This window comes from Acanthisitta chloris, unplaced genomic scaffold, assembly GCF_000695815.1.
Source record: "Acanthisitta chloris isolate BGI_N310 unplaced genomic scaffold, ASM69581v1 scaffold3427, whole genome shotgun sequence".
NCBI lineage: Eukaryota > Metazoa > Chordata > Aves > Passeriformes > Acanthisittidae > Acanthisitta > Acanthisitta chloris.
Window position 1 is genome coordinate 164,376 of NW_008684131.1, and position 15,912 is coordinate 180,287.

General features: G+C 39.3%; 1 protein-coding gene across 6 annotated transcripts in view; it reads left to right on the top strand.

Moving 5' to 3' along the window:
• Window positions 1–15,912, top strand: part of LOC103806491 (plasma membrane calcium-transporting ATPase 2) — a 173,073-nt gene that overhangs the window by 98,654 nt on the left and 58,507 nt on the right. For all 6 annotated transcript variants that reach the window (XM_009079186.1, XM_009079187.1, XM_009079190.1 and 3 more), the window contains 3 exons: window positions 161–325; window positions 2,447–2,661; window positions 4,131–4,373. In XM_009079186.1, coding sequence (XP_009077434.1) covers window positions 161–325; window positions 2,447–2,661; window positions 4,131–4,373 — 623 coding nt within the window. The remainder of the gene's footprint in view (window positions 1–160; window positions 326–2,446; window positions 2,662–4,130; window positions 4,374–15,912) is intronic.

The following is a 15,912-nucleotide window of genomic DNA, read 5'->3' on the forward strand; positions in this document are numbered from 1 at the left end:
GCCTGGCACAGGAGCCAAGGGTAATTCTGGTGGGAATTGTCACCTGTGTCACAACCAGGCCCTGCAGTGGGTGCTGCTGGTTGAATTCAGTAAGTATGAACACTGAGATAAACGGAATGAAGAATAGCTTTGGAGTAACAGTTTTGTTCTGCATTATCAGCCAAGCAGCAGGATGGGGCTGCTGCCATGGAGATGCAGCCACTGAAGAGCGCAGAAGGGGGAGAGGGAGATGACAAAGACAAGAAGAAATCCAACATGCACAAGAAAGAAAAATCTGTTCTTCAGGGAAAGCTGACCAAGCTGGCAGTCCAGATAGGCAAAGCAGGTATGGCTGCATGACTGACCCCAAACCACTGTGTTACCAAAGGGTTGCAGAGCAAATTGTTCTTAAAGGGACAGACCTTTTTTGCTGTGCTGCTTGGAAATGGGTCATCAGGAAACTGCTCTGAGGATAGCATGTGGTGTTGAAGATCTTTTATTCACCTGAAAATTACCTTAGACTGTCAAGAAGCTGGAAACTCTGAGAAACTTAGATTGTAATGAATATTTGAATCAAAATGAAATGTATCTTTTCTCATAGTTAATATTCACAAGTACAGTGGCGACATATTTAATTTCCTCTTCCCTTAGAACTTCTGAGTACACAGTTTCAGAATCTCTAATATCATCTCAAAATATCACTCACATAGTATTTCCCTCTTATAGATTCTGAAATCATTCAGTTCTCCCTTAATATCCATGTTCCTGCCTTCTATCCAATGTGACACATCTGTCGACTCTTGTATCTAGAGCCATCTGGTCTCTACTGTTAGACATTGCACTTCTGCTCCAACATGTAGGTAGAAAGTGGAAATCTTCTGTAATAACACAATGTTCATCAGATTTGTGTTTAGGGGCACTAAAGAGACTTTGATCTCTATCCAGATCCTTGGCTGAGACCCTACAACAACTTCCTCGCTTTACCTCTGTTCTTTCTCCCTTATCCTTCTTCGCCAGTGCGATATTTACCCCTCCTATTCCTTCCCATTCCCTTTTTAAGTTCATTACAAGTTTGTTGGTCACATAACCCCACGATGCCAATTCTCTTTGCCTAAACAGCATGTGATTTGAAATCTATGGTTATCATCTCTTTGATATCCAATTTCATGCTTTGCCCAGTTTCATGCTCCTCAGACTTCTCTCCTTTGCTTCCCATGGTTATTAATTTCTTAGATTAAGCATCTTTCTACCTTGTCTTCTGATTCTTGCTCTCTTTGGTATTCTGTCAGGCATGTGAACATCACTTTTAAAGTAATTGTATAGGAATTTCTAACCATAATGTGGCAAGTAACATGAATTTAATTAATCATTGCCTCATTTGGTTTTTCTTTGTCATTGGGCAATGTATGGGAATGTCTTGTGTTGTCATGAGTATTTGCCTGTACAATATTTTAATGGATTTTCCTTTATCCTCTGGCATATAGTGATCTCCCTGACTCATCTGTTTCCTGTCACCCTTAGCATCCTGCAGCTTACCAATTTTTTTAAACTGCAGTCAAGACACTAAATTCACAGCATTCTCTTTCTCCTGCATGATCTCATTAGGGAGAAATTAATTTATTCTGAAATGCAGGCTTAGCTGCTTCATAGAAACCTGCCAAAGAGCAGTAATCATAGCAAGGCAAAGTTGAGGCTCTAATGGAGTTTTTGTTTGTATACTCAAATCCAGGAGCAAAACTGGGGGGGGAAAGTGTTGTCCCAGCAGTCTGTGCCATTGGGAGAGTATATTCAGTCCTCAGGATCTTTTGTGAATTCATTAGTGTCACTACCTCTTTTGAAGATCTTCTCATAAAAATATGCACTGTTTGCATATCTCCCTTTGATAAAGGAAGCCTTGGAAACACCAGTTAAAACCTGTTCTGTGGCTCATTCTGCAGCATTACCCAGACACATCCCTGGGCCTTTCTCAAGTGTTTTATAGAGCAACATTAACTAACTTAAGACTCATTTTCTCAAGCAGCTTAAGATATGATTGTTTAAAAGAAAGGTGAGTGTTTGATAGACTACTAATGTGTAAAAGGTGGAGGTTAAAAGGACAGATGAATGTTGTAGCAGGCAAAGTGAATAACTAAGTTGAAACAACTTAGCCTAAGCTACAGCAGAACTGGTGAACTGCCTTGACTAGGAACTTTGAAAGGCAGCAGTAAGATGCTGCTTAAGCTTGCTGCAGTATGATTCAGCTCTTCCCTAGAATTCACTATTTCCTTATGCACTGGAATGTATGGCTGTTGTAATTGTATTATTGCAGTGGTTTTTCTACGTTGTAAAATTTATCATTACCTTCATGGTACTGGTGAAAAAAGTCACACAGAAAAAGAAAATAATGTGAAATTCCAACATAAATTTCTAATTGCACTGGTTTTCAATTGTGTTTTGTTTGATAGTAATTGGGCATTTCTCTTTCCAGGTTTGGTGATGTCTGCCATCACTGTCATAATTTTGGTACTCTATTTTGCCATTGACACATTTGTGGTCAACAAGAAGCAGTGGTTGCCTGAGTGCACTCCTGTCTATGTTCAGTATTTTGTTAAATTCTTCATTATTGGTGTTACTGTACTGGTGGTTGCTGTTCCTGAGGGGCTTCCACTTGCTGTCACTATTTCTCTGGCTTATTCTGTAAAGGTAAGAAACATTAAAACTAATCATGGGAGAAAAATGGTGTTTAGTTGAGTTTACTAGCAAGTTGGACTTCAGAGTATATCAGGTGTGATTGACCTGTAAGTTAATGTGCTCAAATTAATAATGAGATTGAAATTTTTTGAAGTTAAACTTTGCTTTATATTGAAAGTATTTCTGACTCAACGATAAATACTTATGTGTTCTAATACATCTCTTTAAAATGACACAGTGCACTACTGCAAATAATCAAGCAGTAGAAATACCTAAATAGTTTGCAAGGAAACAGGAATTTATTGAGCATTATCTGTACTGAGAATAGTCCAGTCTTTTATATGGAATAATTTTATATTCACATTTTCTTGTGCAATAGTACAAAGATTTAACAAGCCTTCAGAAACACTTCTCAAAGAAATTGGACTTTGACTGAAGCTTTCATGTAAACACAGTTGAAGTTCTTTGAAGTCAATGTAAATGCTTCTATTAGGAAATTAAAGAGGATTAAAATCCTGAACTTGTGGATTACATTAGCAAGTTAGTCAGATGGGACGTATTTAAACATTCTGGGAATCTTAGATGAAGATGTTGTAAAGTTTATTTCCATTTAGTATGTAAACAAATTATCTTATGGACTTTAGGAAGGAATAGCTTGATTTGTATGTAGCCAAACATCATCATTATAAGGAAGAAAGAGCACATCTCAAGGATGGGATTTTGCTAATAAATCCTGTAGCTGCATTTAAAATACTTTCTCATTCTCCTCATGTCCTCAATCCCACGTGTTCAGCATACACCTGTGTATCTACTTCTGCTTTATCAAACTGCAATGCAACTTTGGGTGCAGCTGCTGGTCTTGTGCCCTGGGAGCATAAGGCTTTGTCTGGCAGTAAGGGTCAGCTGATTGGGCACAGCATTTTTCTAATATTGAGAACAGATAATTAAGGCTAACAAGTATTTCCAGGATGAGTGTGCATCTTGTGAAAAATGTGCACCGTGGAACAGAGTACTGGACAATGAGGTTTTCTATGGTTTGGTTTGGTTTTGTTTGGTGGTGGGGTTTTATTTGCTAGTTTCTTTCCCAAAATATATAATCCCTCTGTCTGCTGCAAGATAATATCCTGACATTTGAAACAGTATTGAGAAAAAGTCAAATACTTGCTATAATGATGTTTTTAAAATCTCATTATCTTTGTTTTCTTTAGCTTTGCTGTTCTAGCTATTCTTAAAATGCATATATACAGCAAAAAATGATGGAACTGTTTTAGTTTATTAAAGGCAAAATTATTTCAGGGATAGTCACAGCTTGGTTGTCTGTAACTAGGGTTTGGGTTGGTTATTGGGCCCCCATCAAAGCTGTAGTTCAGTGAGCTTGAAGTTCTCACAAGCTTTTGGCGTTTTTTAACTGATGCTAAAAATCTGTCGAAGCAAATCTTGAAGGTTTTTTGATTTTGGTTTGGTTTGGTTTTTCTCCTCAGAAAATGATGAGGGATAACAATCTGGTTAGGCATTTAGATGCTTGTGAAACTATGGGTAATGCTACAGCCATCTGCTCCGACAAAACCGGCACACTCACAACCAACCGCATGACTGTCGTCCAAGCCTACGTTGGTGATGTCCACTACAAGGAGATCCCTGACCCAGATTCTATACCTGCCAAAACCCTGGAATTGCTGGTTAATGCAATTGCTATCAACAGTGCTTATACTACAAAAATTCTGGTGAGTAGGCTTTTTTGTCAAGGAAATGAAACATAGCAGAAGGAGGTGTCATTCTTTTAGCAATGTTAATTCCTTAACATCCTGTTGTTGATTGTGAAGCATTAAATACTGCTGAGGTCCTCAAAATGAGAACAGGTGCTGTTGAAACTATATATTTTGTGTCTTTCTTGTAAGGATAGGGATGTACTTATAAGTACAAGCCCATGAGACATTTAAAAATCTCCTGCTGTTGTTAGATCAGGATGGCCCAGTTTTGGTGCAGATAAATTTGCTAACACAACTAGTTTTCACTGAGACTTCATATGTGTAAAATGATTTTTTCATGTCTAAGGACTTTCAATTAATTCTCAAATAGAACAAATTGGATTGGTTAAATCAGAGAGGTTAATAATCTTTATTCATTCTGGTTTCAAGTGAATTACATCCAGAAGTGTTTTATTCAGTCTGTAAAGGAGGCCAAAATGGAAATATCCTGTTTGCTTGTGGCATTAGATTCTTCTGTACAGAACTAATTAGGAGGCTGAAAACTTTTGCAGTTCCAGTAGATTTGTTCTTTGAAAGGTCAAGCTGAATCTTAATATTACTGAAAATAAATAGATGTATTTTTTTAGTTTATGAATATCTATTGTCCTTTATATAGCTTTCATAATACATGCACTTCATGTTTGTTTTCAAAGTAGTCTTTTAAAACACAGTCACAGAAAACAAATACTACTGAGTGTTGGAGAATACATTACCTTTAATTCTTGCTATGTAAGTATCTGGATATCAGTAACAATTCACACTGGCAAGAAAAATGCATAGAGAAACCTAACTCAGATACACAAAGTTTGTTTGTGGTGAAGGCATTTTGGAAATTAATGCCCCTGAGGGTTGTTCAGCCAGGATGAGTGTCTGAAGTCATGCCACAGCTTAGGCATCCTTCAGACAGTCATCTGTGCTGTCATGCACTCACTCTTGGGTTCTCACTGAAAGCTGTCTGGAAAGGGAAATGTGGGGAGAACCAGTCCCTGAGGCAGCTTGAGCCACATCCTCCATCACGAGTGGACAGGGAATCAGCAAACCCTCCACCTGCTCGGAAAGGTGCTGTGAGCTAAAGCAGGCAGCAGTGTGAGCACACCTCTCCTGGTGCCCTGGAGGGACACAGAGCTCCAGTCAGCTGAGGCTGGAGCCAGCCATTTCCCCTTGGAATTAGATACTCTGGAGAAGCAGAGCTCACTCAGCTCTGCAGCAGTTTCAGCTGTGAGCATCCAACTAGCAGCACCTGCTCCCAGCTGAATCCTGGGTCTCACCTTTTCCTGTCGTCTGTCCAGGTCAAAATCAGCTGGGTTAGGTGAAATGGGAGATGAGCTTTCCCTTCTCAGGTGTAAATGCTGTGTAATAGCTCAGTGTGGATATTTTATGGCAGTGGCTTTTTGAATCTAATCTGCCTATTTGTAAACTAGCAAGAGTAGTTTACTATTGCTGGCAAGTCAGTGTGACAGTGTGACATTGTGACATTCCACTGGTGGGGAGAGGAACATTTTTGTTATTTTAATATTTGTACAGGCTAAGTAAGGTTAGGTACTTCCTTCTGGAGAAATTGAATAAAACTCCACCTTAGTACACAAGCTGAGACTAAGACAAGGTAACAGACAAATTGGCCTGAAGGATAACAGGTACCTATCGAAATTTGTGTTTGGATAACTGCTACAGTGGTAACACTGGTCACTGGCATCTGTCCTAGCTGTCCCTCTGGAGTTTGGCTTTGGAAGGGCTTTGAGAGAATGTTACCAGTGTTGGCAGGATTTTCCTCATTCCCAAGGCACAGGGTGGCAGGCAGGCAGGTGGGTTGGTAGTTCAGTCAGGAGTAACTGGCAGCAGCAGCTGAGCTCCATTTGTTCTGCATTTTGCTGTCCATTGCAAATGCTTGAGATCAAACCCAGCACCAAAGTGTTTCTGTCCAATTCCATACCAGTTTGCCCTCTCCGAATCCCAGAATAGATTTAGGTTTCTGAGTGAGGCATGGGAAGGCATCAGACTTTCCAATGATGCATCTGTAATACCAAGTTTAATACTCTTTTTCTTATGGTAATGATTTCATTTAACTGAAAACTTTCTGGTCAATAACAGTTCTCAAATGGCCAAAATATTATTTTGATTTTTCTTCTAGCTGAAATCAATTATGTGTGCCTGTTAAAAAGAGTCAGTATTTCACCATTTCTGTACTTTTTTAGCTTTGCACAGAGACTGACTTGTGAAACTGATAAATGGGTGAAATCCTCTGGAAATCACCTTTGTGCTGGATGCAGATCAGATAACTGCCTGAACTTATTTGTGTCAAATAAATGGTGATTTTTAGCTATTATAACAGCATCATAAAGTAAAGTCTTGCAGTATGGACCCCACCAGAATCACAGCTCCAATATCAGAGCAGTTCATTTCATCCATGGTCTATAACAAGCTTAAGCTGAACTTTAAGATCCAAGGTATTGTTCCATAGCCCATTTTAAATCATAAATAAATACAGTAAAAAAATCCCTAAGGGAGCCATTTCCAGGATGAAGTATACAGAATTCTCTTTCTATCTGCTCATACTGAATGTATACTTGTGCACTCATTCTTAGAGCGTATTTAATCAAACTGTGATATCAGTTCAAACCCCATGGGCATGTATGAGTTATGTCACTAAGACTGAATTTTGCATATTCTATTTTTAGCTCTGTAGTTATGTGAATGCTGTAAATTGGGCTTTGTGTGAACTTCTGTTCAGAGGGATCACACATGTGGGACCATAAAATTAGTTGAGATGCTCTGCTGAATGAGAAATATTCCCTCTTGCATTGTCTTTTGATTAAGGGGCGATTGAACCATTGATAAAAATATAAAAAGAAAATAATATCAGTGCTTGGGATAAAAGATTTGAATTTCCCTGAGAAATTAAACACAAATTATCCCAACTGAACAATAGCATCATTAAATATAGTTCTTTTTAGTGCTTTCCAAGATTAAGTTACTGAGTGAGCTGGTTTTGCATTCCATTAGCTTCAGAGCAACTTTAATGCTGTTTTAGCACTGTTTACATGGAGCTATTCTGCAGAAAACCTTTCCCCTCAGTGTTGATGTTTTAGATAGCTTTCCCACGTGGAAGTAAAATTAGACTTCATACATTTCTGTGTGTGAGCTGTGATGAGGACTGTAAAGCATCTCTTACTCTAGGAGCAAAATTTGCATTTTGAGAATACTTTGATAGCACTTGGAGCAAAGTGCATTGATCTTGGATGTCATGGAGCAATAACAAAATAGAGACCTTCAACACCCGAACTACTGATTTGAACTCTTCTGTGGAGCTCTTGCTTGCATGATTTCAGTTTTAATTAGAAAGGCATTTCTTCTTCTAATTTCCTGGAAGATTTTGAGGGCACTGAGGATGGGTATAATGCTTGCTGGATGGATATTTAGCTGAGTGATTTTCAGCACCAGTGAAGAAGTCCCAGCTGAACCCTTTCCTGTTGGGATATGGCACAGGCATTACATTTGATATTTGATAGGTGCCTAGGGACACTAAAAGCTGCTTAGGCCTCTGTTGCATGAATATCTGGATCATAGAATCATAGAATCATAGAATCAGCCTGGTTGGAAGAGACCTCCAAGATCATCGAGTCCAACCCTACCGTGGTTACTAGACCATGGCACTAAGTGCCACATCCAGTCTCGTTTTGAAAACCTCCAGGGATGGTGAATCCACCACCTCCCTGGGCAGCACATTCCAATGTCTGATCACTATCTCTGTAAAAAATCTCTTCCTAATATCCAACCTAACCCTCCCCTAGCAGAGCTTGAGTCTGTGCCCTCTTCTTGCTGGTTGCCTGGGAGAAGAGACCAACCCCCACCTGACTCCAACCTCCTTTCAGGGAGTTGTAGAGCTCTGCAGCAGGAGGACTGTTTTCAGTTCTGATCTGGAGTATCATTCACTGCATTTGCACAGCATGAGGCACAATGTGGTGACAACCTTTAACCAAGGGTCTCGGAGGAAGAGATGTCACAGAAAAGCACAAAACATCCACTCGCTTCCACAGCTGCTGCCAATGGAGGAAATGAAGTAAACATATGTTAGTCTATATGTTAATAAGTGTTAGTGAAGTTATGAATGTGACCTGGTAAAACTTTTGGAACAAAAAGGCCTTTCCTGGGTAAAACCTAAAGGGGCGAATGAAGAAAAAATAAAAGAAAAAAAATGTAGACAATTTTCTTGCATCCAGAACAGTGTAAGCAGTGCTTCATGTGCAATACAACACCTGCATAGGACATTCTAACATCACTTCAAAAGATAGTAAAGTTACAAGGCTGCTGACAGCACCCAAATTCCAGCCACATTCCCACCACAGCCCTAGATGAGGGTCTTTGCTCAGACCCACCTCTCTGGACACAGCTGCAGAGATGGCTTTGAGGGCCTCAAAGAACCCCAGCAGGGAGGGACAGGGATTCCATACAAGTTTCCTTGAGAGGAGCTTTTTCTGGGTCTTTCCCTCCATGATGGAATGCAGCTGAGGATGAGGAGGGCTGGGGGCACATGCTGCAAAGCAGGGGATGGAGCTGCAGCACAGACACAGCCATTGAGATTTACTACAAGAAAGTAAGGCACTAATTCACCTTCTTCTTTGTGTGATGACTTTTTCCTGAATATATAATCAATGACCTTCTTTTAGGAAGTGAAAGAAAATTTCAGACTTCTTTGCACTGAAAGCAGTTCAAGAGATTTTGGCATGGATTTTTATTGTTCTTTTGACTGATTGTCTGATGCAGAACACTGGGGTGAAAGCACTGCATGCTGCTCCAGAGAAAAGGGGTGAAGGGGTCTGGCAGAGCAGGTGGGTAAGCCATAATATGTGGAAATCATAAGAAGAAATTACATTCTACAAAAAAGAAGTAGTAAAAGTAATGGAAAATAAGACTTTAGCACAAGAGCTGCTTTGCAGGACTAGATGCAAATGTGCTGTTGGTATTGGGAACATGGATGTAGTAGCCAGGTGAAGGGTTCTTTTTATTTGGGAGGAATATATTTGCATCCAAAAGAAGTACAGCTGTCTGGGTTGTTGGGAGACACAATGTTCCTGTCAAGAACAGTCTTTAAAAAGGTATGCAGAGTGCAAAATATACTTCTTTCTTACAGATTTTATTTTTTACATGAAAGACTGAATTTTCTTTAACAAATACTTGAATGAACCTTGACATTTTTAATTTGTTTACTCAGATGAAAAAAATTGTCTCAAGAATAATGTATACATGCATGCACATATTATTTAGCCAACAGAAATTTACTGCCATTTCCTTTTACCATTCATAGTTTCAACACTTCGAATATAAAAAGGCCTTCTTGAAAACAACTTTAAAGTTTTGGGGAACATGGATATTTGGAAGTTTCCTACCAAATAATTTAACAACTCAAGTTGTAGTAGATATGCTTGTGGATTTTTCCATACATTTCCCCCCATTAATATATGAAGCTATTAGTGATGGAAAGGAGGATTGAAATGTCATCTTCTTAGCAGTAGTTGCTTGCAGCTCCCTAATTCTTGTCTGTCAGAGCAGAGACCTTTCCTGTTATCTGTCTGTATACATATATTTAGGTGTCTCTGTATTTATATGCAGTCTTGTTTTCCAAGTGGAAAGGAAGAAGCAGAACCTAGCTGCTTAGGAAGGATTGTTTATTTCATTTTTACAAAAGCTCCAAACCCAGTAGATCAGACTATACCATACCTACCAACAGAAAATCAGAGAATTTATGCCCTGAGGCTCCAGCAGCAGAGCCTGTGCTTTATCGTAGCTGTCTGCCAAGGGCATTCATGCTAAATGAAACTGCTACCACATGTCACTAGAATTGTCTTCCTTATTCGAAGGAGAACCATGAGAAAATAGCTTTTGACCTCAAAACTACATTTTTCGTTATTTTGGCATGTGGAATTGGAAAGATATTTTTACTCTTGGGTATGGTTTTCTTAAAACCTATTATCAAGCTCTTTGTTTCTTATGCTAAAATACAGGTAACTTTACCATTGATTTTTGCTGCACGTGAAGATTCAGGCCATCTCTTATTTTATCCAGCTAAGTTCACCCATTGCTGCTAACAATGCTCTGAGTCAAAATAGATACTTTCAAAAAACCTCCAACAAAAACAAACACAAAATATGAGGTCGGTAATGGAGGCAGAAGCGGTTAAAAATTTAATAAAGATAGATTGAGGAAAGCTTTTATTTATGATGACATTAAATGACCACTGAGTAAATGTCTTGCCCTAAATGCTGTTTGATTCCTTCTCTATTTCCCTTCCATGAACATTAAGGCACAAATACAGCTGGGCAGCTCCAGCTGTTGACTTGAAGTCTGAAAGAGATGAGTCCTGTATCAGGCAGTCAAGGTCGGTCAAGGCTGACCTGCCTATGGAAGACCAGGTAGAAGAGACAGTGGAAGAAGGAATGACAACTCTGGAAAACAGTGTTGCAGTGAGGGCACATTGAGAGGAAAAAAAGCACAAACTGGAAAGTAAGGAGAAGAGATGATTCTAACTTGGCAGCAGCAGAGTTTGCACATGTTCTTTGCAGTGTAATCCGCTGTGTTACATCACATTTTCTCCACACAAATCCAAGCTTTGTCCACAGGGAGGTTTGCAGTGGTAGTTTTGGCATGGAAGTGTTTGAGGGAATTTTGGTGACAGTCTCAGCAGTGCCCAGCATTCAGAATATTCTGGGGTTTGCCTCTGCTTTCGTTCCTCAGGCAATACTCAAAAAGAAATTCTACCTTTAGATAATGTGTCAAGAGTTCAGTAATATGTGTTTTAAGGATGGTAAAGGAGGAAAAATACTATTTGACAGCTATTTTATATAAGGAGAGATCTGTGGAAGGTTTTATCTTTGCATAATAATACTGGAAATCAGTGAACAGTAAGAAACATATCTGGGATGAATTTTTTCACCTTAGCCCATGTAATGGTCCTGGACCAGCTTGTTGTTGATGTCACCTGGCTTTAAATGAGGGAGGCAAGAGGAAGGAGCAACAGGCTTGAATCACCTTCCTGCACTGTCATCATGGAATACGTTCAGAATGGCAAAATCCTCTACTGCAGTGGAATTTAAGCCATGCAGAAAATGTCCCAGAAAAATGTACTGGGAGGAGGCTCCTCAGCTGACAGAGTGGTGAATTTCTGCAGGAAATCAAAAATACTAATTTTTTGACTGTGTGAAGAAGAACAAGTGGATTTCTATGAACTCAGGAAACTCTGCTCCACGTTTTACATTTTGGGTTCTGTAATCCTAGGGATACAATAAGTTACTAAACATGTGATATGAGGAGAAACACAAGAGGAAAATCTACTTTGAAGAAAGTCAGTGCATGGTTTTCAGAGTGGCACCTCCCAACCCAGTAGGGTTGAATTTAGGTCAGTAAGGGTGTTCTGTGAATCAAATGACTTGAGGATAGCACTGTAAGTCTTTTATTGGCTGCTTTCATTAGATTGGTATCAGAGATTTGTATATCCTCATGTTTTTGAAGTGTTCAGGTGATGGCATTAAAATATTGTTGGGAGCATTTCTGAATGTTCAGCTAAATGGTACATTTGAGTAATTTAAAATTACTCATAGGCAAAATTGGCCCCATTGTAGGTAAATTTATATCTTTATCTCATCTTACTTATTTTGTTCCCAGTGTTACACAACTGTGTAAGTAGCTATAAATTACAGATAGGAACAGACAATGCAGGCCAAAGCAACTTTCTGTCTATAAGCAAGATAATCATCACCAAAAAAATCCCCAACAATATATTCTTTAAAACTTTTCATAAAGCCTTTGGTAAGCATTTTCTCAGAATAAGTTAGGCAGGGAAAAAAAGCAACCTATAGTGTCTGTATTATTTACTGTGTAAATAATAATTATTAGGGATAATAGAGCATGCAGTTAATTGTGCTTCTAGGAGTGGTCATTAGTGAAAGTAATGATCTTCACACAGCACTTGCTATTGGAGTTGGATAGAGTGAGAGGTGCAAATATAGCTTTTCTCACTAAATGAGCTCCTGACTTAATAACTGAAATGACGGTGTTGAGACAGGACTTGCGTGGGTAAAGCCCCAGCCGTGCCCTCAGCCCAGTCACGTGCTGCGTGCCAGCAGGCACAGCAGCTTGTCTTGCCAAAAGAGCTTTTTTTAATAAAGTCTCACTTCCTGAGAGTTGCAAGCCAGGGGTCAATGGAGTCAGCTGCCCAGAAAGCTCCACGGCAGTTGGCTCTGCCTGGATTTGCCTAAGCAGAGGGATTAGGGAGCAGAGCTCAGGGCAGGGCCATCCTGGACATCTGCTGCTGACATGGTTATGTGCCCTGATGGTGAGTGTTTCAGTGGTGCCCAGGCTGGCAGAGGCAAGGAGAGTTTCCCTGCACTGTGGCAGAAGTGGTGTAGGTAGAGAAGGTGAGACACGTGCTCAGGCAGAGCTTGGCCTTTCACTGAAGCTCACCTTAGGGAGTAGCCTGGAATTGTGAAGGAACTCGGTATCAAGACTGCAGCTCCTGGCAACTCTTCCTTAGTTCTAGGCAACTTTTCTGTCAGAGAAAGGGGTGAATATAGAGAGATAAGATGGATAAATAGAATACTCCTGCACTGTAGCATGACAAATTCTTCTCATACTAGCTAAAAGTTTATAATTAAGTTGCATTATATTTCTTATTCCCTCTCCTCGTGTGACAGAAACCAAAGTAATAAGGCACTCCTTCATCCTTCTTTGCTTTCACAGTTTGGTAATTGCAGATTCCATTTATTCTTATTGGAATAAATAATCACTGCAAGATAATAAACAGGACAGACAGTCACTTAGAAGCTCTTCATATATCCTTTCCCACATAGCCCTTTCTATTTTTTTTCCCTGCTTGCTTGTATGAAAACGAGCAAATTAGATTCTTCACTTGCTATGATGCAACAAATGTTTTTCCTATTCCCTTGCTTGGGACTTTCTTTTATGTTATTTTTCTTGTGTTCATGTTTTTATTTTCCACTCATCTCAGACTGGCACAATGTGATTCACTGATAGGGATAACCTCTAGCTATTTCCAAATATGCCTGTTGATGAGTGAAGGCTTTAAAAGTCAATGTTTCCTGCAAGGTACTCCAGAGTGTTTTCATCTAGATTTATATATATTGCTTCTTGTTGTCTGATTATTTTTAGGACCCTTTTTATATTTTTAATACAATATCTTGGCACAATGAATGATTTTAATATCTGCTTCTTTTCATGCCTCTGACACTCTACCGAGATAAGGTCATCACACCTTGGAGCTGATGGATGTGCTAGTTAGGATGTGGCGTTAACACTTTGTAGAGGATATTTCCAGGGAGCACGTTTTCCTGATGGGAGCTTTTGTTTTTACATCAGTTGGTGTCAACCAATTACTTCAGGCACATCTGTTTTAATGTAGGTTTTCTTTGTGCTCTTGATTATCACGAACGGGAAGATAATACCTTCAAATATGGTAATTTAATACCAATTTTATAGAAAATGGTGGTGGCTTTATAATCAAAGATACACGACTAAGCTTATTAGAAATCAATGTGGTGGGTGAATCACCTCATAATGGAATAGTAATTTTATTTTGGATTTATGTTACATAAACATATATTTTATATACTGTATACTTTTTTTTTACTCTCAGAGCTCCAATGTGTTTTATTGCTCTGGGGGAAGAAAGCAGCCAACCAGCCACCAAACAACCTCAACTGGTACAATGTCTAAAGTACAATGAATCAGCAATAAAGTTTATGGCAGAAAACATTAATTGCTAATTTCAGAGCAATAATTGTGCAGGAGTTACTTTTCAGACTTAAACAAGGCTTTAAATTGACTTGGTGTTGCTATTCTTTGTGAATGAAATTGCACTTAATAAGATTAATTAAATTTCCATTAATGTCAGCAAAATATTATGCTTCTTTTCTTTTGAGTCATGGGTAGTTCTAGACAGTTAGTATAAAATATATGGTAAATAAAACCAAAAAGCTTCAAATTCTAGTTCCTGCTGTCTTCTGCAAGTAGATCCTACCACTAATTTTTCTGTCAAGCTTCTAGTTTTGTCTTCTTTTGTGTGAAGCTCTTGGCTCCTCTGTATTCCAGTCAATCATATTTCTGTGTTATTTACAAGTCAGTGTGGGAAGGTGTCCAAAAATCATGGCCTGTCTGCTTTTAGTGATGATTCCAAATGAGCCAGAAAAGTCTCTAGAATAGATGGGATTCTGCAGAACTGTTAGCACTGATCCTGAGCAAGCTGTGAGGGGAACTGGCTTCTTGAAGGCACATGGCTTGGATGGATCCTGTTTCTCAGGGGCATATGACTTTGACAGAGAGAAGGCAGAAGGCATCCGTTCCATAAAACCCTTTTCCCAGCTGGAGTCTAGCAGAAGAACCAGGAAGTTTTCAAAGGAAAGGCTGCCTGGAGTATTTTAACTTAGTCAAAGCCATACAGTCCCTTAGCATTGCCCATAAATGACAGACCTGTTTTGGCAGACACCTTGCATAGAAAAATTAAGCTTCTAGAAGTTATAAAAATTTAGGACAACTTTACTTAGTACTTCTGTGAGCCTGTCTTGCATGTGTGCATGCAAACACACAGAGCAGTAGTGTATAGTTGCTACTGGAGGGTCCTTCAGGAGACACTGGGACATCTTACCTATCTGAAATTACGGATGAAGGTTGGGCAGAAGATGTGGCTCTTTGTTCATAGCACCAAATGAAAGTATGGAGCATGTTAAACAGTTCCACTGTAGATTTCTTATGCCACTGCTCTTTTTCTGTCATTTCCACTCATTCAAGTGGGCAGAGAATTCAGTTACCTTCCACTTCCCTTCTCTCCGAAGGAGAAGGGCTGTCAGTGCTGGTTTGCTAGGGTCATATATATTTGAAAGAGGTGAGAAACAAGATTTTCTGGGAGAATTTTGCTATAAAGAAGGACATGGTGTTCAGCCTCTCCATCATTCCTGGCCCATTTCCTTCTGAATGAATAATCAGGCAAAAGTTGGCTGCAGTCTCAGTCTGCTGTTCTGCCCAGCAAAGACATCATTCATGGTGTCCTGACAAGGAGAGGGCCTGGCCAGAGGACTGAATTTATAATGCATCTCAAACATTATCCCACCAATCATGCAAAAAAAAAAAACCCTCTGAGAAAATATTAGGTAAGCTTTGCTATAACATATTATATCCACTTGAGCTCATCCGTTTGCCTCCCCAAAACCAACATCTAACTAACCAAAACCAATTTAAAAATAACTGATACATGCTAGCAAAGAGGAGTACATTTTTTTCTGATAAGGGAAATAGCTGCTATTGGTGTTTTCAGACTCATTTACAAATGGAGCCTTGACAAACCCTTTTCCTTGCTCTGGAAATGAGTGCTATTAACAGAGAAGATCTATAATTATGATGGGCTATAATCAGTAGCTTCTGTCAAGTGAAAAAACTTCCTTTTGCATTTCATATGGCTAGATTTGCTTTGCACTTACTAAATTTAGCTCCTTAAACTGTACAAATTGTTTGC